At 35.4% G+C, this 26,189-nt stretch overlaps 3 protein-coding genes and 1 long non-coding RNA gene across 5 annotated transcripts; 3 read left to right on the top strand and 1 right to left on the bottom strand.

The window, feature by feature from the left end:
* Nucleotides 1-5,789: 5,789 nt before the first annotated feature.
* Nucleotides 5,790-6,294, bottom strand: LOC145209317 (uncharacterized). Its single transcript, XR_013855063.1, has 2 exons — nucleotides 6,156-6,294; nucleotides 5,790-5,859 (listed from the first exon to the last, which is right to left on the bottom strand). It is a non-coding gene; the product is annotated as an uncharacterized LOC145209317 (long non-coding RNA).
* Nucleotides 6,295-15,300: 9,006 nt separating this feature from the next.
* LOC145231767 (nuclear protein MDM1-like) lies at nucleotides 15,301-17,976 on the top strand. Its single transcript, XM_080096360.1, has one exon. It carries the CDS (start codon nucleotides 15,455-15,457, stop codon nucleotides 17,405-17,407), a length of 1,953 nt encoding a protein of 650 aa, XP_079952486.1. The 5' UTR covers nucleotides 15,301-15,454; the 3' UTR covers nucleotides 17,408-17,976.
* A 27-nt stretch (nucleotides 17,977-18,003) lies between these two features.
* LOC145231783 (transcription initiation factor TFIID subunit 13-like) lies at nucleotides 18,004-18,651 on the top strand. Its single transcript, XM_080096362.1, has one exon. The coding sequence runs from the start codon at nucleotides 18,011-18,013 to the stop codon at nucleotides 18,368-18,370; it is 360 nt and encodes a 119-aa protein (XP_079952488.1). The 5' UTR covers nucleotides 18,004-18,010; the 3' UTR covers nucleotides 18,371-18,651.
* LOC145231741 (dynein axonemal assembly factor 5-like) lies at nucleotides 18,588-25,737 on the top strand. Of its 2 annotated transcripts, none has more exons than XM_080096359.1 (14): nucleotides 18,588-19,283; nucleotides 19,685-19,798; nucleotides 19,951-20,075; nucleotides 20,245-20,363; nucleotides 20,666-20,898; nucleotides 21,134-21,241; nucleotides 21,375-21,482; nucleotides 21,664-21,807; nucleotides 22,088-22,253; nucleotides 22,568-22,715; nucleotides 22,909-23,160; nucleotides 23,687-23,825; nucleotides 24,714-24,828; nucleotides 25,121-25,737. In XM_080096359.1, exons 1-14 carry the CDS (start codon nucleotides 18,588-18,590, stop codon nucleotides 25,243-25,245), a joined length of 2,592 nt encoding a protein of 863 aa, XP_079952485.1. In that variant the 3' UTR covers nucleotides 25,246-25,737. The 2 variants fall into 2 exon arrangements, with proteins under 2 accessions (XP_079952485.1, XP_079952484.1); XM_080096358.1 differs by having other exon boundaries at nucleotides 22,088-22,307.
* The last annotated feature ends 452 nt before the right edge of the window (nucleotides 25,738-26,189 follow it).

Raw genomic sequence — 26,189 nt, 5'->3', positions numbered from 1 at the left:
TTAAGCTAATCAGTCAGGTCTTACGAAGCAGAAAACCATGGTCTACATGAGCTCTACTAATACTTTAACAGCAGAACGGGTCGTATTTATTACCAAACTATGAAGTCGCGAATTTCCTGTTTTGAAGTTACTACTTTAAAAAAGGAAAACCATTGAAAATTCAAAAAATGCATCCCATGCTATACCAAACTAAGTTTTGTTTTAAATAATATCCCCTAGTGTTTTTCCTCTAGTGTAATAGTGTTCCCTTAGTGCAGTGGTTCTTAAACTTTTTTTGTTGCGACGCCCCTGGATAAGTTTTTCTGAACTTGCGACGCACCAGCAAATAAAAGTTAATGAGGAAACTTATTATTAAAGTTGTGTTCATTGATACGACAACAAAAAGCCACGAAACGAAACTATTCTGCGACGCCCTTGGAAAATTTAAACGACACACCAGGGCGTCGCGACGCACAGTTTGAGAACCACTGCCTTAGTGTATAATAGTGTTTTTGATTGTCACTGTCGTTAACATTGCAAATACTTGCAAATAAACACAGCTTATTTGCATTTTTAGTGACAAAGCAAACAACACAACGTAAACTAAACCGTATACGGTATTTATTATTTTAACTAAACCATATTTAATATATTAAATCTTCATATTGGTCGCTAAAACACTTTTCCGGAAAACGTTCATAAGAGCCTGTGAGGAGGATTAGGATGAATCGCAACCACATTTTATCTTGTGCGAACTCAATCCACATCACATCACGTTAGATATCGGCATAGATTTATGTGACAATTCGATCTACGATAACATTTTGCTTTAACTAGTTAATCATTTTGAAACAAAGCGTCACTGTTCGTGAATGGCGAATGCAAAATAAGTACCAGCAATATTTAAATGATTGCCACCATATATGAGATGTTCAATTTCTATATCCAAGTAATGAGTGTTCCATCACAATGCTTTTATACTAAAAACGTTTTAATGTTTCCCTACAGCTTTAGTTACTGCTAGCATTTTTCCTACAATTTGATTATATAGCCCCTTATTTAAGGTAGGTAGGTAGGTAGTTTGTATTTGCACGTAAATGAGGAAAAAATGACAACGAAAATATCCATGAAAAACGCAAAGTGCAGGGCAGCGAAGGACCGTACGGTCAACGTGTCAGCCACCCCTTCAAAGCAGTAGTATTAGGCGAAAAATAAGATAATAAACAAGAGAGAGAAAAAATTAGGCAGTAAATGAATAAACAGTTAATCGAATAATGACAAGCATAAAGTCAGTAACCAATTTACCGAGAGAATAAACGAACATAGTACGTGAGCGCACAATAGGTGGATAGTGAATCAAGTAAGTGAACGGAAGTGTAATACAACGAACGAATAAGTAAACAGCGACAAAAACAAGTGCATAAACAAGAAACAAATAAACGTTTAGATTAAAGAAAATGAGGCAGTAAATGGATAAACAGTTAATCGAATAATGACAAGCATAAAGTCAGTAACCAATTTACCGAGAGAATAAACGAACATAGTACGTAAGCACACAATCGGTGAATAATGAATCAAGAAAGTGAACGGAACTGTAATACTACGAGCGAAAAAATAAATAAATAGCAACAAAAACAAATGAAAAAAGCAGTACACAAATACTGACAACTTTGTTTGCGAATTAATATTTTAAAGCAATGGATTTTTTCATCTGCAACACGTGCGCGAAGAGCGTTGCCATGGCACCGAAGTATTTGTGGAATGTTGATTGTCATTTGTTTTGAATTGAGATTAAAGCATTTCATTAAGCAGACGGGTTGTGATGAATGATGTGAATTTGTTGTACGAGTATTTCTTGGCAGAATTTGGAATTGTGCTCCAGAGTTTTACTGCAAAAAATTGAAGGCGTTTTTTACCAGAATTTGTGTATATGCGGGGATGGAAATAGTTTTTGTTATGACAAAGTCGCGTGTTGTGGCTGTGGATGTTGGAGATGGGGGTGAAATATGATTCAAACACTAAAGACCCAACAAAAAGGCTGAAACTCAATAATGAACCAGAAAATCAGTTTTTTTTCCAAATTGCATTTTACCACAATTGAGTTTTTTTTGTTTACATTCGAGTTATTGTTACTTTAAAACTGCAGTTAAACGGTAAATCTGATAGCTACCCTCTGCGTATTTATACCAGTCATGTCAGTATTATACCGTCGACATCAAACACGGGCACAACGGTCTCATCCCCAAAGATTAACATTTCTACTAAATTTCCGGCATTTTTGATTATGTTGAATTTGCAATGCTAGTATTTTTTAATCAAATGTATTCACAATCCATTTACATCAAACATTGTTTTTTGACCCTCGAATTAAGTTATAAAAACACAATATTGATTTGGTTTTGATAATTTTATTGTCGTTCATAGTTTGTCAAGAATCTTGTAACTTCTTTATGTCGACACTGTAGAGATCTGAAAAAAGAAAAAAAATCGTTTACAAATACAAATAATATTCCATACACCGAAAACCACTGAAGCTGGCGTACCCTAACACAGAACATGCCTGCGGCCAAATAAAAAAATCCAATATAATCAACCAGTATTACTTGATAAATAAAACTTGATTTATGTTTTATGTGGCTTTACAGTTGAAAAAACCAAAAAGGTGTTTACAGATCTGGTGACATTTTCAAAAGTGGGTAATGTTGATATAATTTGAGCAAACTTACAGTCTTCTTTATTCTTACTCTTCCAACATACCCTCATCCTCATCTGGCATCTCATCATCAAACATTTCATCAGATTCTAAAAAACAAAACAATACATAGTTTTTTTAAGGTTTGGTTTGGGTGACCGCTAAGTAGTTTTAAGAGACCGCAAGTGTTTCATTTAAATACCAAAAAATAGCCATATTTGCTTAAACGAATTGCAAGTCCAAATTTTGGGAAACCGCTGGAGAAATTTGGACCGTTTCGGTCCCCCAAAACACCTTAAAAAAACACTGCATACAACTACCCACGTATTTAAAAACCAATTCCAGCTTTGTATGAGATTTTACACTTTTTTTGACCTTTTTACAATAGGTAATTTAAATTTATTGGATTTCATTACAAACCTTCATCTCCACGGCGATAATGGATTCGTCGTCGGAATCGTCGCCTGATGATTCGTCGTCTCCACCACCACTTGCGGCGCGTTCCGTAAGATCTTGCTTCAGTGGTCTCTGATGCAAGAAGGACGAGTCCCAAGAGAAGAGTGAGGAGTAGAAGTTTATTTATCTAAAAAAACACTTAAAGTTATTCACTTTTTATGTCAGATAATTCAGACAAGAAAACCTGCCAAAACACATGCACACACATTAAAAGTAATAAACAGATCCAAGCAGAAATATATTTGTGAAATTCCAGATATGTTGCGATCATATATGATCTATAGATTCCAGCAACAATAATGTACACTTGTTAATTTTTTGTCCGAATGCTAACGTCTGATGAAAGCACATTATCTTCATCAGCCGCACAAGTATTACGTACCTTATTTCTTTGCGTGGTTTCACAAAGCAAATGATAACTTTGTGCATTGTTGTTGCTTCTTATGTAGCAAATCGCAAAATCTGCTTTAGGCTTAAGGGAGGTTCATCACCTCCGGTTGATCCTAGCATCATGCAGGGCAGCAAGTAGGATGTTTATAGTGATGCTGTGTTTAAACACATCTGGTCGGCAAGAGGGCTAATATTCCAAAAATATACTGCACAGGAAGCCAACAACTGGTTTAATCACAATTTCATGATCATACAATTTTTTTTAAGGAGAAACAGTGTACACGAAGCGAAAATTAGTTAATCAAAGAACTGGGTACAGTCAACCGGTTTGATGTGTTACTGCAAAATCAGCAATAGCTTTTGTGCCCTAATTTTTCGGTTTAAACACGTACAACAAATCAAATACATTTACTATTTAATACAGGGGTTCCCAACATTTTTACGATCTCGTACCACTTGGACGCTCTGTACTGCCACGCGTACCACTTCTGGCAGAACAACTAATTTGATCGAATCATATTTTATTCAGAAGAATAATATTGGCCTACTAAAATAACACTGACTCACCACAATTAAATTTAATGAGATTTTGCTTTTGTTTACTGTCCACGAATTGGTCGATACGCGGTGTAAATTTGCTAACAGCGCATCTAAACTCATTTTTTTGTAAACAAAACAGATAAACAAAATATAAAGTTGTGAATTTTTGTAACAAAAACGGAAGCTTCTCGCGTACCACCAGAAAAACCTTCGCGTACCTCAGGTTGGGAAACCCTGATTGAATAACTTAATTGTTAGTTGGTGAATTTTGTCCCATTGCGTTCTTATGTTTTGGCTTTGCATATAATTATGCATTCGAAGTTGAAATAAAAAGAGTACCACAGGGCGTTTTTCAGGGCAGTATTTTGTGCCGACAATACAATGTACTTAAGCTGGATTTGGCAATTAGTGAAGCTTAATATATGCCTAAAGGTTTATCCTCTTTTTTTCTTTTTGCAACAATCATAATTATACAAAATTTATGATTGGTGATTGTTTAAATTGCAATTTGATTTTCTTTCACCAAGCAAAATAAACTCAACTCAGATCAAGTTCCATTTTTCGCCTCACAACAGAAAATTCTGCTTTTCAGTAAGTCATTTTTTTCGCTTATTTGACTACTGACAAACCTAAGGCTTCCACGTCATGGCCGTAAACCTTTTTTACTCCATTTTTCGTGTCGATTTGGAAATTTTTGTTTAAAGCTATGTTCTGCTGCCCTTGTGTTGCGCAAAAACGAAAACAGCTGAATAAGAAGTTCTGGTAGAATTTTTCCTACAGCATGTTTATAGCACTTAATTAAGAACCACCAAACTGACCGAAACCCAACACTGAATTTAAATAGCAGTTTTGCCCAAGTTTCATTTTACAACGAATGTGTTTTTTGTAGATATGAATCAAGTTGTTGCAAGAGTTTCGTGCCATTTCTGTAGCGATTGCGATAATAGTTTGTAAAAATGTTGCATTAGTTGTTCATCAAACCAGCTCGTTTTCGACTTGCTAGCAAACAGCTCGCGAGGATTTCAATTTGTGTAGCAATTTAATTCAATTGTGTTGCCAAATCATGTTATGAACTTTAATATAGGATGTGGATGTGACTATGCGAAATTTTTGATCTTGATTATTTGCTTTAACTGTGTGATGTTTAATGTTCTCTGATTATGAACGCTGTCTCCGTGCAATAATTGTGCGAGAGGCAATAGCCAGAGAACATGTTTACAAATTTCGCCTGTGATGACGCGGTTGATCTAGAAACCCATAGCTAAATTTGGACAGCCAAGCTGACAGTAACGGATTACGATTAAGGCCAGTTATATTGATATTAGATGCACGGACAAAACACGAAACAATCCTGTAAATGTTGAAGATTTATTCACCCGACGTACCCTAAGCTTGCATACCTCTACTATATGTTTTAGTGGTTTACCTTAAACAGATTTTTGTATGGTATCGAATTTTTTTTTCGCCTTAAACTGATGGAAGTTACTCATTGACTCGAAAAAATATAAAGTCACAAATAATAACTTTTTTCAATTTTATTGTCGATCACATTTTTGATCAAGAATCTTGTAACTTCTTGTTTATGTCGACTTTCAGGAAACTTCTGCAAAAACGAAAAAATATGTTCCCACAAAAAAGCAATTTTCGAAGTTTCATGAATATTGTAATAACAGTGCGAATATACTTACATAATAAAGTTCTATCAATATAATTTAAGTAAACTTACCGTCTCCTTTATTCCATGTCTTCCATCGTATCCTCATCTTCATCTGGCATGTCATCGTTAAACATTTCCTCAGGTTCTAAAAAATTACGAAAACAAATTCACCATTTTGAAAAATCTACAGACAAATACGTTTATGCAATTTACAAAACGTGCAAAAAAACTTGATGAAGGAAATATACAAAAGTCAAATCTTAGCGCTTTGGCGAGGTAGAGAATTTTTGTTAAGTTGAATAAATAGATGTAAATTGTTTGTCTAAAAAATCATTACAAAAGCCATGTTTTTTGAAATTTGTGTCATAATTTTGGAAAGAGCTGCTGCAGCCGATATCAAAACTTGTTGAATTCGATATCTTTTCTAGATGCATTACAAACCTTCATCTCCATATCGACGTCGCCTGTGTCGTCTTCTCCAAGCCCACGAGCGGCGTCGCTTATAACCATATGCTTCAGTGGTCTCGGATGCAAGGAGGACGAGTCCCAAGAGAAGAGTGAGTAGCAGGAGCTTGTTCATCTTAAAGTAAGAAACGTTTAAAAACAAACTTCACACGAGAACCACAAAGTGTTACTCACCTTATTTCTTTGCGAGGTTTTACAAAGCAAATGATAACTTCATGCATTGCTGTCGCTTCTTATAAAGCAACACGAAACATCTGTTTAAGAGCCATGGCAAAGTTCATTATCTCCGGCTAACGCTGACATCGTGCAAAACGTTTTTGCATGTTGTATGATTTCTATGGTCCTCTTGAGTTTGCAAAAACATATGGTTTTCAAGAGAGCATCAATCACAACATCATGATTAAACGGCTTCCTGTTTTAGGAGGCGCAGCGTAAGTAACTGATCTTAAAAATCTATTGGCCTAAACTTGACGACCTACCAGTATACCTTGTAAGACATAATGCGGATTTGTGTACAGATTGTGCTTTGCATCTAAATTACCGTGTTATCAAACTTTACCACCTAAATCATCTTGCAGTCAACTATAGTTATTCAGCGGTTATTGCAGGGACAACCAACTCGCATTGGTACAGTGGTATGACAATGCAAATATTGTAGAAGCGAATTTGTGGAAGAAACACTAACAACAAAGTTAGCCACGGCATACTCTTTTAAGGCGCTTGACCAGTCAATTATTATAGAACATACCGGCCCGGCCCCGCAATAAATGACTTTGAAGCGTTGGTATAGTATAAAATTATCGACAGTTAATTATGTCTGATTACTTTACGAGTTTACGTTTAACGCAGGTTCTCAACCTCTTTAGCGAAGTCGCATTTAGGCAAAATTTTCTGCTTGCGCTTATGGCTCGAGATCACAAAAAGCACAAACAATCGCCAGCAAACACAATTATTCAAATAGCAGCATGTTTAAGCGAATGCGCCCCTTGTGCCCAGTGTTAAGTCTCGCAGCTTTTGTAACTTATATTTTTGTACTATCAGGATATTTGGAATCGCACCTTCGTGGAAGTAAAATCGCCCCCAACTGCGAAAGTTTTCACAATCGTCCCCGCTAAAGAACACTGGTTTAACATAACTTTGACATTTTTAAGCAATACATAAACAACCATAGTAATAAAGTTTGTGAAATACATGCAACACAGCAGACGCCAATCCCGGAAGAAGAGGGTGTCCCACTAAACTTGGTGCTTTTCGGTTCCATGAGCCAACATTTTGTAAACCAGTGGTTTCCAACCTAAAGGTTCAAACACCCAAACTCCTAGCGGTATGTAAGACGGTTTCAAAGAGTCCGTGAACATAAAAATTTCTAAAGAGAAATAACTTTTGTTTCGTGGTCCGAAACCCGAATATAATCATAAAATATGTTGCTACCACAAGGTTGTGGACCAATGCTTGAAATGTTGTGCCTCCAGCAGCAGGGTTATGGCACAGTAGCGTACCCAAGTGACAATGTACGTTTTCCGTAACAATTAACATAAAACTCTCGTTAAATCGTGTCTGTAATATAACTGCTTTTGCAGTTATTTTATCCGGCCCTCGTCGTAATTTTATCCGGTCTGCGAAGGTAGTTTTTGTTTGACAAAACTTATGGCAGATTTTGTAACCTAATGCGTTAAAACTTGCGCAAACCTGTAGAATGAAATTTAGTAATAATTTACCTTGTCCAAAAGTTGTACAAAGCATAGGTTTGATTCAAATGCGTTGGCTTAAATTGTTACTTACAATGGTATAAAGAAGTATTAGTTGTTAGATGAGACACTTATACAAAACATTCTTCGTAATTTTGCAATAAAACAACGGTACCATAAGTGCCGGATTAACCATCACGCAAAGTAGGCACGTGCCTACAGGCCAGTCAAAAACCCAGGCCACTTTAAAATCATTAGAAATTTAGTCATGTTTTCAAAATAATTATCTTGTGTATTGAAAGCGATCTACTCTGTAAGATTAACCTCCGAAAACTAGTTAACGCGTTTTTCACTCGCAAAAACGCGCAAAGTTGCAACAACGATCTTTGTGACAATGATTTGGCAACACCGATAATTCTAATTTTTCAGTTGGCAACCCTGATTTTCGGGACACTTATAAAATGTGCCTACAGGCCAGCAGACCCTTAATCCGGCACTGGGTACCATCTGAATACAAATAAGATTGTGGAATGACATAAGCCCTTGTTCGTCCCGCCAAAACTGCTTCCCGAGTTCCAGTTGGTAAAAGGCTGCGTTAGGGCTGGTATGCCATTGGGCCCTCGCGCGTCATTAATCAAACTGTTCGGTCCGTTTTGAATTTTGTTGACCCCCAATTTAAATAGACGTTTGGAAAAGAATCATGTAGGTTAAGAGAGAAATTTGTAGCCTATACGACAATAAGGCTAGAAGAATTGTTTTTGTTTTTCCAACCTATAGAGTTGGACAAAATAACGGAGAGGTCGTCCAAAATCAAACAAACCAATGTTTGAAACCAATGATAGAATTTATCGAGGGTTAGAAAATGAAGTTACAAAACAAATGTGACATAATTTGTTTCCGATCGTTTCACGTGCAATGTGCAACTGGTTTTCATGAGCTTGCAATCAAGAAACTATCCCTATTTTCTACTATTATTTGCCAATTATGCCGTCATTATGTTGTTGTTTTTTTAAATGTTGTTGTGTCATCAACAAAAATATTTCAATAAGGTCAATAAGCCTTTCTTGTATTTGCAATGGATTTGCGCCCCTGACAAGCAGAGTAAACGCTTAATTGTTGTAGTTTTGAACAGGTTAAAATTGATTGTGTCGTCTTTCGGACTCGTTTTTTGCCCTAAAATAAATTGCTTTTCAGTCTACAATAACGTTGACTCCAAAAATCCTGATCAACGGAGTAAACCACTTGATAAACAGAGCTTGCTCTTTGTGGTAACACCGCCATACTGTTTTTAATGATGTTACTCAATTACATCCTATTATGTAAGCGTCTAACCACGAAATCGTGCTCTTATAGATTTTCCTGTTTTTCGAAAGATTATCTACATGCTGTGAAATTACTCAATCGACAAAACTTGGCTCTTTCCAACCATATTGTACAAAAATATTTTTGATGTTGTTTCATTCAAGTTAATAAACACAAAAATATTTTTCCGCGCGTAACACACAGATAAACAAAACATTGATGATTTCCTGTTGATTCTTGGGCTGCTGTGTTTTCTTTTTAGTTGAGTATTATGGGGCGCGTAAACATGAGCAAGGTCCGAAGTTGTATTATGCGAACAAAACAACCCCAGATCAGCCAAAGAAAGTGCTGTTATGTGGTAAATTGTTCAGTAGGCAACTATAACAGAAAAATCGTTATTTATGTCCTCATAATGCATCGCTAACAGCATTGACATAAGTTATAAAACAAATCTTAATTATCAATGTCGCTTTGAAAGTTTATTTCCGTCTGGTCCTCATGCATTTTGTTAGAACATATTTCATTAGGTGTACTGAATTTGGGAAGCCGTTGATTCTATTTTGCTTGTTGGATTATAACGGAGCAGTACCTTTCAGTTTAAATTGCCGCAAAACGAAAGCTTGCAGATAAGCAATGGAAGGTTGCAAGAAACTACAAGCACGACCTCATCATGATTCAAAGCATATACAACGACACGATAATATCCAGTCAAAAGAAGCCCAGACCCCGACGCCCGATAGCACGTGTATTAGCAAGTTTCCTGTTCTTCAGGAAAAATATGTCTCGACTGACTCAATGAACGGAGCGTTTTATGCGTTAACTCCCGCCATACTGTACATTCTATGCTGTTACTCAAAGCTAATATATCCTTTCAACGGAAGATAAAAAATCCTGTTAAAACGCCAAATCGTGCTCAAAAAGGTTTTCCTGTTTTTCGAAAATTTTGCTGCAACTAAAATGACTCAGTGAGTGGAGTCACTTTTTTTCAAAAACGTGTAGCAAATGTTGTTGCTCACAGCTATATTACCTCCTGTTATTGCTTTGGGTGTTTTTACTTACAATGCTACAGAACAGCTGCTGTTCTTGTTGCAGCAATGCATTTTGCAAGTTATAATCTGCTGCTGCAACATCAACATTTCTGCAATATACACTATTAGGGTTCTAATTAAAATTATTCGCTCATCAATCATTCGATGCTTTATTTGGAGCTAAACCGAATTCAAAAGCATTTTCGACATTTCGCAAAAAAAATGAACACAAAATGTACAGTAGTTCTCAATAAATAGATACGTAAATACCTATATAAAAACGCTATAGGTGTTTTTCAAATTTAACAACCAAAACATGGCGATAGACTAGTTAAATTCTTTGTGTTTCATGTGCATTGTTCATCGGCCTATGGATACTGTGCGTGCAGAGGTGTAAGATGGATGACATCCACATCTCCAATGTACAGCAAGCATGTTGTGGAAAATGATAACAAAACTTTTCAATATGTTCCTTTATTCTGGAAAATTATTATTACATATTTCAGAGCTGTAATCCTGTTGTTTGTGCATAGATTGGACTAGTGCTGGTTTCCAACAAAACATCGCAAAAGATTTTTTTTACAAATTGGCGGCACCTAGCGGAAAACTAAAAGCGTCCGCGTTGACGCTAAACCACTAGTCAGGCGTAAACAACAAGTCTACATAGAGCACTCTCCAGAAGACTTTTGGAGCCTTGTACGTCTCAAAATTTGCTAAGGAAAGTGAAATTGCCACGCAAATGTAACAGAGTGTAAATTTGGGCACGAATTAGTACCGTATTTACACTTCGGATCTGATTTGAAGCCAAACCTAAACACTTGTCAATGGGACACGCCTGTCTGTCATGGCCGTAATTCCAATATCTCTTTCTTGTGTGTTGATTTGGGCCCACTTAGTAAGTTTTATGTATAACCAAACCATTAACTACAAACTACAAGAGGAAAGTGGTGTGTTTGGTACTTAGCCTATGTCAGTGCCTTCTGAACAAAATTCGTGCATAGCAGGGTTCTAGGTTCGAAACCCGGAAAGAAAACGAGTTCTGACTGTAAGCGACCTTTACCAAAACAAGCTTTCAAGTAAACTCTCCCGATCATAGACTATTTTTGTTTTAACTGAATTAATAATGTATTAAAACGCTACAGCGTCAGCACATTGACTATGCATGTTGTCTATGTTGGTTAAGCATGATTTTCACGCAATAAACGTAGAAGACTATTTAACTCGCTTGAAAAATTAGGTCTGATGTCTGATTACGGCGTAAATTAAATTTGTTATGCTAACCAGTACAGATATTTTGTTGTGGCGTTAACACTTATGTGTAGTGTGGACGTAATCTTAGTGAGAAACGTGCAATTAAGTAGCCTACAAGCCAAAATCGTATAAAAACGTATCTTTATCACATAAACATTGATGACAGTTTGGGCCCAAAACAAATAATTACTTTAAAACAGGGAATCGAACCGCTTGTCATATGGATTCAGGGTTCAGTTTGCTTTGATTTTAGGGGTTCGGGTTCGGTTTTCAAAAATGTATATTTTCGGGTTCGGTTTTGTGGCGGTTTGAGTTGAGTTGAGTTGAGTTTATTTCGTCGGTGATACAAATCGTAGCAGCACAATTGCGCTAAAATATTCACCAAGCCGGAAATAGCTGCGCAACGTTGGGACGTCATAAAGCGCGACAAAAGTTTGGTTAAATTATCCGGTCCGAACCGGTTTGCGGTTTTTAAACCGGTTTCAACTTTCATTCGTTTCAATTTTATTCTACCCATCATCTACCTGGCGATCAAACATCAAAACAATTTCGACCGTGAACTGTTATTTTTGTCACGCCTTATAAGTTAGGGTTGCCATGCGTCAGGATTTTCCCTGACATGTCAGGGAATTTAGTGTTTAAATCTGCGTCAGGGAGAAATGTTAAAATGTACTTAAAAGTCAGGAATTTAAGAAAAAAATATAGATATACTATGAAATTAATGTACCAACGGAGAAAATTTCTAGTAGTTAGCTGCAACCGCGTCTATACCATGAAACCATAGAGCCCTAGTATTAGTGCTCTACAGACATGGGGCAATTCGTATTCGTCATTCGTATTCGAATGCATTCGAATACAGGTTTTGCCACCTTCATGCTGTATTCGAATGATTTTGGCTTTCGTTCGATGGTGCATAAATACAATTCGAATAGTTAAAGTTATCTTTTGAACCAACAATTCTTGAATACAAAAGCTTGGGTAAATTTATTCGAATACAATTAGAATTGTTGTAGGTTTTTGCCAACCTAAGAATTTGCAAATTCGAATACACGATATTTTTTACGAATACAATTCGAATTGTTGTCGGCCTTTGACAAGGTAACAAATCGTAAAATCGAATACATGACTACATTTTTACGAATACAATTCGAATTGTTGTCAGCCTGTGGTTACGTAACAATTTGCAAAATCGAATACATGACTACATTTTTACGAATACAGTTCGAATTGTTGTCAGCCTTTGGCAACGTAAGATACGTAAATTCGAATACATGACTACATTTTTACGAATACAATTCGAATTGTCGATTACCTCCAGACTAGGGGTAGTCGAGAATATTTTGCTACATATTTTTGCCAAATAGATTCGAATACAATTCAAATTGGCAGTGAATATGACCTGTTTTTGACAAGTTTTTGTTAATGTGACGAAACAATGACACATAGAAGTTTAATTGTGACGTTACATAAATGGAATTGTGTTACAAAGCTTGCAACATTGGGTTGTTCTCAGCACATGACAGGTGTAGCGTGCTCATGAAACAAACATCTCATGTAAATTTTGGGAAATTTATATAACGGAGACTTAAATCGGTCAAGCTAATGTGACAACAAAAAGCTCGTTGGTTTACATTTTTACCAATAAATTTGCAATTCATAAACTCATGTTACATTTTGATCGAATACCTTTTAAGTTTCGGGGCGCTTTTATTTCTTTTATTTTCCGCAACTACAGATATCCGAATCGGTGCATTCGAATGCTATTCGAATTGTTTGCTTCTTACAACAACTGAACAATTCGTGAATACAAATAATTAGAACTATTGATTCGAATGCAATTCGAACTGCTACATCTCACAAAGGACGAAGTATTCATGAATACGAATACGTGCTTGGGGTTTATCCGAATAGTATTCGAATTACACGTTGTTGTTTTTTGGTCAACTATTCATGAATACTAATACTTGACACGTTTTATTCGAATACAATTCGAATTGCTGCCACCTTAACATTTCGAAACAATTCGTGAATACGAATATTTGACTCGCATTATTCGAATACAATTCGAATTGCCGAACTTTAAAAAGTGGGTAGAATTCATGAATACGAATACATGCCTTGGTTTATTCGAATAGTATTCGAATTACTTGTCATTGTAGTTTGGTCAACAATTGATGAATACAAATACTTGACTCGTTTTATTCGAATACCATTCGAATTGCTGTCACTCAAAAATTTCCAAAGTATTCATGAATTCGAATACAGTTATGCAAGTATTCGTAAAGTATTCGAATACAGGACGCGTGTATTCGACCCCATGTCTGGTGCTCTATGATGAAACGTGAACAATACCTGTTTGTTACTAGTTGTCTAATAATACCCGTTAAATACAGACATTAAAAATCCGCGTCTCAAGAAAACACAGCGTTCGATGCTACGTGGGAAGTTTCATTGGCCTTAACTGTGTACCTAATCTGCAAGGAATTAACTAACAACAAAAAGTCGAATGTCGTGAGATATAAAAACGTTTTTACAGTGGCATTTTATTTCAAATTTCAAAAGGTCTTTAAAAGGGCTGCTCCCAGTTTTTTTTTCTGTGACAATTTGAAATTGGTCCGAATATTTTTTAGGGTGGCAAAGGTTGGCGACCTGTGATATATGTGCTCAGGGTTTTTTTAAGGTTTGGTTTGGGTGACCGCTAAGTAGTTTTAAGAGACCGCAAGTGTTTCATTTAAATACCAAAAAATAGCCATATTTTATTAGGCTACTGGCAAATTTTGGGAAACCGCTGGAGAAATTTGGGGGACCGTTTCGGTCCCCCAAAGCACCTTAAAAAAACACTGTATGTGCTCATTGTTTTAAGGTTAGTGAGAGTAGTAAGCTTAGCCTAATAAACTTGACTAAACAGAAGTCAACGCAGAAAGTTCATTAACAAGGATCAAAGTATCGTATCTAACGTTTTCTAGTGTCACTGTCCGTGTGACTTCCGAATATTCTAAATTTATTCCGCAATAGAAGTAATTGGATCGCAAAAAGGTTAACCCAAACTGGGGTCCGCGGCCCTTTAGGGCTCTGTGAGGCAATTTTGCGGGGACCGCAAAAAGCTGGAAGTAATTCTATATTCTAATTTAGCGTCAGTTTGTAGAACTAAATATGTTTAAATCAAAGTGAAATTGAGAATCGACCGACTCCATAGGCTTTATTGCATGCCAACTAACAAAAATGCAATTGTTCGCGCACAATGATAATGTTTTTGTCTTGTCTGTAATGTCAGATTTGAATCATTGTTATGCAGAAGTTTACATAACTAGCTAAGATCTTGCAATCAATTTTCCTTTTTCTGAAAAACACATTCAGTCTTAGGCTAGATCCACACACACGCTCGCGCGCCAGCGCATAGGTTGTTCAGCGTAATGTTGCGTTTCGTGACTTTATTAAGAAAAATAATTTGACGAGAAATTTTCGCTTAAAAATTAAAATTAAAAAATAATAAAAACCGCTACATTTAGTTGTTTTCGGTTGATACGGTGTGAATCCAAGCAGAGCAAAGTAGATTTACAATACAGGCGGTTGCAAACAAATTTTAATGGAAGTTCGATTTTAAATACAGTTGTAGCTTTGCAGAACTAAAACACAAATACCTAAAGATGTAAAAATGACTTTATTGTGTTAACTTGTAAAATAGTGAAAAAATTTAATATCTGTTTGCAAAAATAGCCTCTTTCGGCTGATACGCCAGAAAGTCTTTAAAAGGTCATTGTTGCAAAGCCACATGGCACATGTTACTATTTGCAGAAATTATTCACCTAAAATATCTATGACCTTAATACTTTTTGTAATTATTGCTAAATTATCTGATAACATTTAACAGGTGACAGTGACAGGCCATGTTGTTATCTGTCTCATACTCTCATGTCTGTAGTCGATTTTAAGTTTTTAACTTATTATCATCTTAAATCTTGTTTGTGTTTTAAAGCAAACAGAACTGTACAAGTAGCTTAAAGTGATGCCTGTCAGGTTCAAAGGTGTAAGTGAGTATTCAAACTCATTTAAATGGTCCCCATCTTTTCGCTCAGCCAAGTTTGAGCCCACTGATGAGCAAATAGCTCCAGAAGCTGGCTTAAGGTCAGACCAAATGAATTTGTTACTTGAACCCACATTTGCAAGAAAGCGGCAAGTTCCACATCGAAAACCTGAAGCACCTAGCCTTATGTGGTGGGAGGACCATGATATGATTCCATGTGTTGAGGAAATAAAGGCTGATGTTGGACATAATGTAAAGGATAAGACATATGTCGTAATGAAGAAAAGTCCTCCAAGGAAAGCAAAAGATGTAAAAACCTCAAGTAAGAAAGTGAAAAAAAGTGATTTGGATTATAAAAAGGAAAATGTGGAAAAACAGAGGAATGCTGTAACAAAGGAAAGGAGGAGTAAAAAGGAACATGAAAAAAAACTGGATGATGCTAAAGTGTTGGAAATTTCGACACAAACTGAAAGTTTACAGAAGCTTAAAAACAGAAAGATTCAAACCGAACATAAGCAAACAAAAATTTCAGTTGTCAACAAAAAGAAACCACCACCCAAACCTGAAAGTCCATCCAAAAAAATTCCACTGAAATACAGACCACGAAAAGCTCGGTATTTGTCAGCACACCAATCAGAATATCAGCAAATGTATCAAAAACCATCCAGGTTTGTACCAAGCTCACCATTGATATCAGCATTGGATGTTGTGCACAACTCATCTCATGCCATTCCACCTCATAAAAGTCCAAGAATGCCAATGAAGTCTGAGTATGAATCTAAATTTCAAAATATGTCACCTCTATCTAAATCGTTGCCTGCATATTCATCACCACCATCTCCTTCACTTAGATTAAAGGTCAAAAATTTGCCAACATCTCCGCTACAAGTACACCGGTCTCCCAAAAAAGTTGTGTCTGAGTATGCTGTACAGTTTCCAGGTAAAACTTTCCCAGTAGAGTGCCTGGAAAAAGTATGGGATGATGCAAATCATAATAAGCTGAATCGGGATGCATGTAACTTTGACAAAACACATGCTATACAACTGTTATCACCAAAGAATAAATACTGGGACCTTTCCTCCCATGGAAGTCGCTCTGTTACAGACACAGAGTTTTTGGAGGATCAGGAGATAAAAAGCACAGAAAGCATTGCTGGATCTGATATTGACCATGAGTCAGTAGAAAGTGTCATAAGCATGGAGCAAGACTCATTGGCTACCCTAAGTGCTAATGAAGAAACAAGTATTGGTGATAAACCTGTCGCTCGTAAACTAGCCTGGGGTGAAGGAAGTGAAACAGTGTCAAATGTATCCACAGCACATGATGATACGCTTATTGCAGAAGATGATAATGAAGAAGGCCCATTTGAAGGAAGGTTGCCAACTCCGCAACTGAAACAGATTGGTGGAGCATTGCGTACTCATCATGACTTAACAACACCTAGTGCTGGTGGTGCTCTGTTGTCATCCCCACCAGTATCTCCAAGGGCTAAAACCTTTCCACAACCAGTGATGAGAAATAGCTTACAATCGCATGTTAAGTCTGAGAAAGCGGGAAAGTTTGAAAATGATGGTAAAAACAAAATCACAAATTTCGGAACTCAAACTGAAAAGAAGCCTAAAAAGCCAAGTAACATCCAAAAGTCACCTACTGAATTAAAAGTAGAAGAGACAAAGTGTGAGATTGTAAAGAAATCTAGAGATGAAATGCCAAAGCCCACTCCCAGTAAGAAAGCTCCTCTGCCGAGACGCATGCAAAGGTCTCCAAGAGCCCCAATTCAAGGCTCACTAAGAAACCGAGAATTCCAGCATTTTGGGCAAAACACGCGGCCTATTGCTTTTGATCAGGTATCACTTGCATCATCAAGATCCAGTGCATCTGCTGTGGAGCTTTTGGAAAAATCTCGGCAAAGAAAGGACTTTTGGCAGAAGTAGAAACTGTGGGCTTAGGATAGCAACAATGAGGAGTTTTATAGTTTCTAAAGCAATGGTAGCTTTTGTTGACCATTAGTTCATTGTTTCACAAATGTAGAGTGTAATTTAAACTATCTAATTTTTGTATAGTGTACTTAGTGCATATATGTGAATATGCTTATATACCATACATGTAAATGTAAGCTTTTTAGTACTTAACTTTTGCAGAGTCAACTTACAACGTGGGATGCTAAATAGAGTATGTTGCATTTTTAACTTTTTAAATGTATTATTTTTGTTGAAGACATTTTACTTCACATAATTATTACTAATCTTTAATTGTACATTTTAAAATTATTATTCGCACAAACTATATCCAATTAGTTTTGTATCATGTATTGTGACTTTTTATTATCAGGGTTTTTGTACTGATGCCACGCACATATTTTTAAATTTGTTGTTTATTGTCTTGACCACTTTGACCAAATTTCTAAAAAATCGTACAACTGTGAAAGTTTATCTGATGCAAATTTCTGTAAACTTTATTGTCATCAAGACACTCTAATATATGTGATATTTTTTTAGAACAATTAGAGTTTTAACATTAAAACTGTTTTGTTAACAATGGCTGATGACTCAGGAACTGCATCCGGCGAAGGGACACCATCAAGATCAGGAACATCCAGTGATGATAAGAAGAAGAAACTGTTTGGCAAAGAGATAAAATGCATGATGTATGGATTTGGTGACGATCAAAATCCTTACACGGAATCAGTGGAACTCTTAGAAGAACTTGTAATTGAATTTATTACTGATTTAACCCACAAAGCATCCCAAGTGGGTCGGACCGGGAGAGTTCAAGTAGAAGACATTGTTTATTTGATTCAGAAAGACCCACAAAAATATTCTCGTGTTAAAGACTTGCTGACAATGAATGAGGAATTAAAGAAAGCCAGAAGGGCATTTGATGAAGCTAAATTTTGAACAACATGCATCAAGTTCACCCTTATCAGTTTTTTGACCACAACAGCTTTTAAAAAAATCTGTTAATCTTCACAATGGTTTTGAATTTTCCAAAATGCATATCAAAGTGTCGGTGTAATGTAACACAAGTTTTTTGGTTTTGTTTAAACTATGCTGTTTTTATTTGTTTAGGACTTACTAAAAAATTGTGTTCTTTGATGGTTACAGTGCAATTTTTATGTCATATTCAGCAAAATTGTTTTTGTCCTACATTTTTATTACTGCCTTTTGCCCGTTTCAGACCTTTAGCAAAATGTCTGGTGATTCTGTAATTACCAATGGTCATAGCAACACGACTGATGCATGTCGAAAGCAAATTCAGCGCCATGTCAACTGTCTCGGCGATGATTCAAAAATCACCCGAAAACGTGGTTTAATCGATCTTCGAAAAGAGACAATAGGAAAACAGCTTGGGGCTACTCTTCTTCAAGACTTGGCAAGCACTTTTCTTAAACCAACTTTGAAGTGTTTAGCTGATTCTTCAGAAATTAACAGAGAATTAGCAGTTACATTTATTGCTGATTTCATTTCCATAATACCATCACCTGAAGAGACACTCCAATATATTATTCCTACCTTAGTTCAGAGGTTAGGACAACAAGAAATTGTAGAAACATCCGAGGAACTAAGACTTAGCGTCTTAGAATCGGTTTTACTTCCTTGCGTTGAACTAAGTGGGAAAAGGATTGCTGGATTTTTGGATGAACTTATACAGATACTTCAACGCACTATTGTTGACCCATTTGCTGAGGTTCGGAAGTGCAGTTGTAAAATTGCTGCAAAAGTTGCACGCACCATCCCAGAGTATTTTCACATGCAGTCAGAGTCGCTGATTAATCCATTGATGCTTACCATCACCCATCAGCACTCCAAGGTAAAGGAAGAAATTAAACGCTGGTTTTGTGAAGCTGATTTTAAGTCACAGTGTATGCATATTTTTGGAAGAAGAGTCCTACAGATTTAAAAAAACAGACCCAGCCTATGAAAGTATAATCATATTCTATCTGTTTTAACCACTGTTTACATCTGTGCTTTTTTAACTAAGCTTGTTTTTGGTGATCAGGTTACTTTTGCCATTGCTTTGCACTGTTTATGGTAAAGCACTTGGCCTGGTATGCATACCTTTAGTACCATAATCTAGAAATATAGTGGTGCTGTATGTGGCATCAAAGCCACAGTTCTTAAATTTAATTAAAATACTGAAATATCTCAAGCTTGTAAACAAAATCACCTTGCAAATTTAGGCAATATAATTTATATTTATTTCGTGTCCAGGTTAGAATAGCCGTCATTGAGGCAACTGCAGATGTGATACAATTTGGAAATGGTAAAAGTGTGGATGATGTTATTGCCCACGTGGCCCAAAGGTTTTTTGATCCATCTGCTCAGGTAAGTGCCTCTTTTTGTTTTCTTGTTTTATAGTGGTTGTAAAGGATTTTTTGCATGGATATAGTGGATATCATTGTTTTTCTAACAATATGCTTGTGCTTAAATAGATTTTCTTTACAAATTAGCAACACTATATATTAATTATGTTTTAGGTTCGAATGTGTGTAACTCGCATGATTGGACGATGGCTTTTGGAACTACCAGATCGATACTCATTTTTCTACAAATTTATTCCACTTATATTGACAAGTTTCAATGATGAGATGCCTGATATAAGGTATGCAAATTTGAACTGGTTGTCTCTCTATTTTCTACATTCACATTAGAAACAAAAATGTATCTTTACAGAAGATCACAATTAAAGATTTTACAAAATATGTGGAAGTCAACATTAAGTTGATATTCCGGTTCATTTGGGTGGATTATAATTTTTATGTCATTATCAGAAAAGAAGCAAGAAGACTATGGAATGAAGCTGGACTTTTGTATCAACAAGAAAATGAACAAGATTTGAAGGATAAACTAGATTTTAGCCAACCATTGCCAGTTCTTTATCCTCAAAATGGTATGATGCTAAGTTTCTTTGTTACTAAGCAGACAAAAAATGCCTATAGAATGAAAAATGTCACAGCTATATACCTTTTATCTTCAAAAGTAATTATTAAGTTAAAATACATTGGTTATTTTTCCTCATATGCATCATTTGCATTTTCTATATTTCATAAAGTAAATGTTAAACTGGGTATGGGTAATAACTCTGCAGTACTGTTTCATCTAAGTCTTTCAGAAGGAGATAAATAATCCAGTGTTCTCTTTTAATCTTATGGATATAACATAATCCTTTTGTTATTATTGATTTTTCAACAGAGGAACGACCTTGGCTGGGTTGTCGTGAGCTTGTACAGCGAAACCTCAGTAAGCTCATGCCTGCTATAATCAATGATTTAAGTGATTGGGTATCTGAGACAAGAGTTGCCACCTCCCAACTTCTTTATGAGTTATTACTTCACGCTGAGGACTACACTACTCAGCACATGCAGCCATTGGTGCAAGCACTTATGAAAGCATGTGCAGATGAACAAGTGGTAGTTGTCAAAAGTGTGAGTTTTTTTTCTTTTTTTACTCCCTATTGCTTGGTTTCTTAGTTGTGGATTATTGGTAAAGTTTTAAATTCATATTGATTTTACAAAAGAACATGAAAAATCATGTAGTACCTAGACATGATCTCACTAATAAAATTATGTGTATTTTTTTAAATCCAAATTTTAAAATTTGTTTTTATTTTTATGTTTAAGAACATTGATTGTTGCAAGAAGTTACAAAACATATTTTTAGGCATTAAGATGTTGCAACTTGATTGGAGCATTTGTGAAACCAGAAATATTTTGCAAACTTCTTCTACAAAATGTCCAACTGCATTTGGGTTCAGCTCCCCCATTACAAGTGAGTTAATTCGTCGTCTGCTATCAAACAACTTAACTTGCAGATTTAAAAACAAACCTATAATTAAAAAAATATGAGAACTATTTTGTGAACAAAAACAATTGCAGTTACAGACCTAATAATCCAATTGCAGATTCTTGGAGCCACAGTTCGTGGATGTAGCAATGATGTTTTGGGCGACAAACTACCTGATATTGTTCATATTTTAAGTAGTCCTGATGTTTGTCAAGCATCTGAAAAGGTTTGTCAAATGTATTTTAAATGAAAACAGCCTTTCACTGACTTTAAGAGTCTTTTCCACCTATTGTACCTTGCTTTGCTTACATTTCCATGTGGTATTTTTCCTTGTTATGAATCGAGGCCAGCAAGAAATTGTAGCTAGTATTATAAATTTTAAAATCATTGAACTTTTTGCTTTTTAGAGTGGCATTCATCACTCTTTGCTTGACTGTGTGGAGGCAATATTGACAACCTGCATTGAAAGAGCGGAGTTGTTCAGTTTGCAATTATTTACTGTCATTATCACTGTGATGGCTCTGGCAAATGAAGAACCTGTATTTATAAAGGTAAGCAGAAATTGTTTGCTTCTAAAATCCAAAATATAAATTATATGGTAAGGAAAGAAATACTGAAAAGTAGTGTATTTTGTGGTAAACTGTTTTATTAATTTTGCATTTTTTTGAAAAGTTGTATGAAACTTTCTTTTATGTATGAAATTTTTTTCTAAAGTTGTAAAATATGCCAGTTAACTAATCTTTGACAAGCCTACAAATTATGCATTTTTAAATAGCGATGTTCATTGAAAAATAACAATAATTTTTTGGTCAACAACCAATCTATTTCTAGTGTGATGAATTACTTGGAAAACTTTCAACCACTTTAAAAATCAGTGAAGAAGAACTGTATGCTTGTCACACCAAGCAAGTCCTTGATTCTATGCAGGGTTCTTATGAATCATGGAATACTTATTCTGTAGAGCAGCGTGTTTTTGATGCTCTTTTATCACGAGCAGGTTTGATAGAAAAACAAAGATATTTGATTTATGCAAAAATGTTGGTCAGAAAAGGTTGGCTTAAAAAAGTTTTATAAATTTTGTGTATTTGTTCTATTTTCATCTGTGCAGGGTTTGCATGCATTTTTATCTGCAATGGTCAGCACAGGGCAGATTTTGTTTCCAATTGTCCATACAAAGAGTTGTCCTTGGCAACAGTAGCTTTTGAATAATGCAATGCTTGTTGTGAATATCATAATTCAAAAAAATACAGCTTACATTTCCTCAAAAAACATACGTAGTAAGAATGAAATATGGGTTATTGTTTGTTGCAGGTTCAGTGGTTGGAGAGGTGCTAAATGAAATTATACCAATGTTGAAAGCAAATTTACAACCTGAGAAGGATCCAGAATTAAAACTCTCATTTTTCAAACTGTTAACAAAGCTTTTATTAAATGCTGACAAAACCTTTGATTCAACTCAGTAAGTAAAAATGCTGTAACTTAAATGATTTTGACAGTGACTTGTTTTGTTGTAAGCAAGGATGCTATTGAAAGCAGACTATTTTTTCATTTAAAAACTTGTTGTGAAAACATTATGTGTTGTTATATGGCATTCTTAAAAACCTGTTCTTTTTGCTACTAGTCACATCTAAATGTGTCAATTTCTGCTTTAGGAAATTTTCCCCTGAATTTGTTGAAGGAATGATTCGTGATATGATTGTTCCCAACCTAGTTTGGAAGGCTGGTCGAACTACTGCAGCAGTCCGAACTATTGCCATGGCAACATTCTGGTCATTGCTGCGTAGTGGACTGGTCATCAAAGCAACAGCTTGTTCTGTGTTACCTTCAATTTTGCCACAGATATGTTCATGTTTGGATGATGATGTCAAAACCACTCGACTCACTACAGCAAAAGTTATAACAAGGTTCGTTACAAGTGGTGTGTTCTATTTGGAGGGAACAAAATTAATAACAGTATAGTTAGCAACAAATATTTGCTGTTAAATACACATCATGTTAAGTTTGGAGGATAAGTTAACAATAAAATGTTAGTGTCCCCTGTGTTAATAATATTGCTGAAAAATGGGATCTGCTGAAAATGGGATCTGCTGAACCAAGTTAATGCCACTTTGGTCAAGCAAACAAAGTCAATCTTATAATACAAAAAACGTTTTTTTGTTTGTTTTTTGTGTGATAACAAAAAAACATTTCTCCACAAAATGTGTTCAGTTAAAGATTCAAAATAAAAGCAAACATAAAGTTGTTTGTGGAAAGGATGAAAACAAAATATTTATTGCAAAGTTGAATATGTAGTGCTTGTATTAGTTTTATAGATTATGAACAAAAACATCTTTTGCGAGTACTGTTGATCTGAGTAGTTTGAACCTGACAGTCATGAAAATTTTATAAAAGGCACTGGTTAAGATTCCAATGCTGTTGCACATCTTTCAGGCTTCTTTACATTTGTGAACAAGATCTTGGTCTTGATGAAGTGCTTCACAAACTTTACATGGAGTTGTTGAAAAGGATGGATGATTCAAGTGATGAGATTCGTGTCACTATCACTAAAACATGGGGACAATTCTTCAAAGTATGAAACCTTGAATTTTATATCAATTGTTCCTGGGATGGGCTTTGACAAACTTATTTACAATAGTATTACAATGTGCAAGTAATTGACAAATACGCTATTATGAGCTGAAGTGGTTATGAATTGGCCTATAATTATTGCTTATTTTTGCTCAAAATATTGTTGCAAACTAGTGATGCACCGAACCCGCCTAAAAAGGTTCGGGGGGAAACCGAATATTTGGCCGGGAGCCCAAACAATTTTGGCCGAATCAGGCTGAACCTAAAATCCCCTTTCTTATGGACGTTTTCAACTGAACCTTGTGTTGTTGATGGAAGTAAACTCAATTATGACAAACCAAAATCACTTTCACATTGCGGAAGCTTTACTAAACTTGTAATATTTTGCAGACAACATGGCTTGTATTTTATAGATACCACAAATAGTTAATTTAAGATGTTTCGTATGGGTGAAAATAAAATTTAGGTGTTATTTCCATGCTATCAAAAAGTTCGGTTTCGGCCGAATTTTCAAAAAAGTTCGGGCCGAAACCGATACATTGGAAAACAGCATATTTGGCCGAAATGTTTCGGCCAACCGAAACTTCGGTGCATCACTATTACAAACACTAGATGTTCAAATTATATGTGATTGCATTTTTGCCTTGCAAGTCGCCCGTTTTGCTACATTACTTGCATTTGTTTGGAATTTAAGTTGAGGTTTTTGTGTAAAAGTTACTGGGATAAATATTACTTGAAAAGAGCAATATGGGCCCATTAAATGAGTTTGTAATCAACTAAACGCTATGTTTGCCTTTTAGTTGAATACTTTATCTGTTCCTAATTTCTAACAACTTGACAATAAATCCACACCTAAAACTGTATTTCAATATTTACTTGGCCTTTTTAGAGTTTTAAACCTGGTTATGATGAGCAACTTTACAAGGCACATTTAGAAGCAATGTATGGTGGATTGCTAGTTCATATGGATGACCCAGAAACTAACATACAAATTGCTGTGCAAGGTAAACTTGGCAAGATCCCATGTCTGATAAAGGCTGGCATGTAATGTATGTGTCTTTAAAATCAGTTAGTGTGTATCAGTATGTGTCTTTAAAATACCAACACAAAATAATATTTTGGAACCTATTCTTTACCTATAAAATATTATGCCAATTTTAAACACGTTTATTTTTCAGAGGTTTGAGGTCTTACAGCTTGAACAGTGACAAAATAGAACTTGTTCAAATATAGACTATTTTTGTGAGTTGTTGGATATTTAGAAACACATTTCTATGACAATTAATTTGTTTTTAGATGTACTAAAAGTTGGTGGTGTCCTGTCTCCAACAATCCTGTGCAGAGAAATTGAGAAAGTAAAGCATAAACACCGAACACAAGCTTATTGTAATCAACTTATTGAACATTTCACCAATTCCTAACTTTTAGCATCATTTAACATTGTAATGATTTGTATGACATTTTAAAAACTGTAGCAATTTTATGTGCTGCTATTTCAAATTTCTGCTATATTGTGCTTGATGTTTAAACTATACAAGTGTGCAAATTTTGTAGTTTTGTATCAATCTCAGTTTGGTACATTGGTTGAACTGTCTGTGGCGTTATTACCATTGCATTAAATCATTTCCAAAACTGTATTTTGTTTTCAATTCAAAGTTTATACACACTAAAGTTTGAATAGTTAAATATTGGTCTAATGTCAGTCATTCAAAAGCCCTTCATACTCAACAACAATAATAATGGTGCTCGAAGGGGAATACTCTATGCCAATCTCATGTTGCAGTGGTTGTCATGTAGCAAAACAGTTGTATGGTTAGTGCGAATTTTAGGTTGTTTTTACCAAGCGTTTTGTTGCGAATTTTCCACTGTTTTTGTGCCTTTACTTTTGATATTAAATGCATTTTACTGTGAAAGGAATGCAGTCGATTACAATGTACGAACAAGGATTGTTTTGGTGAAATTCACGGAGGTGAAAACGAAACAAGACCTGCTATTTCTGAGCAAAACTTTTGTTCAGATTAAGGTTTTCAAATATTTCAGATTGATCAACGCAGGAAGAATTATGTTTGGGTTATGTACTAATAATAAGATACCAACACGTTTCAACTTTGTATGAATGTTAACAAACGAAAACAAATGAGCCGTTGGTACAGGTGATAAAATAATTTAACCACAGTATACCATGATTTAACTGAACATTTTCGACAAACAGTTTTAATTTGGTCAATATTTTTAAAAAAGTTAGAGGTGTTTACATTGCATGATTTGAAAATAGGAAAAGTTGGTCTAAATTTTAAAAGTTGCTACAAAAAAATTTCGGTTACTGTGCGAGTCCGGATTGGAACGAATTGTTGCTTGTGTTTGT

This window comes from Phallusia mammillata, chromosome 1 (genome assembly GCF_965637545.1).
Source record: "Phallusia mammillata chromosome 1, kaPhaMamm4.hap1.1, whole genome shotgun sequence".
NCBI lineage: Eukaryota > Metazoa > Chordata > Ascidiacea > Phlebobranchia > Ascidiidae > Phallusia > Phallusia mammillata.
This window is presented reverse-complemented; position numbering and strand designations above follow the sequence as displayed.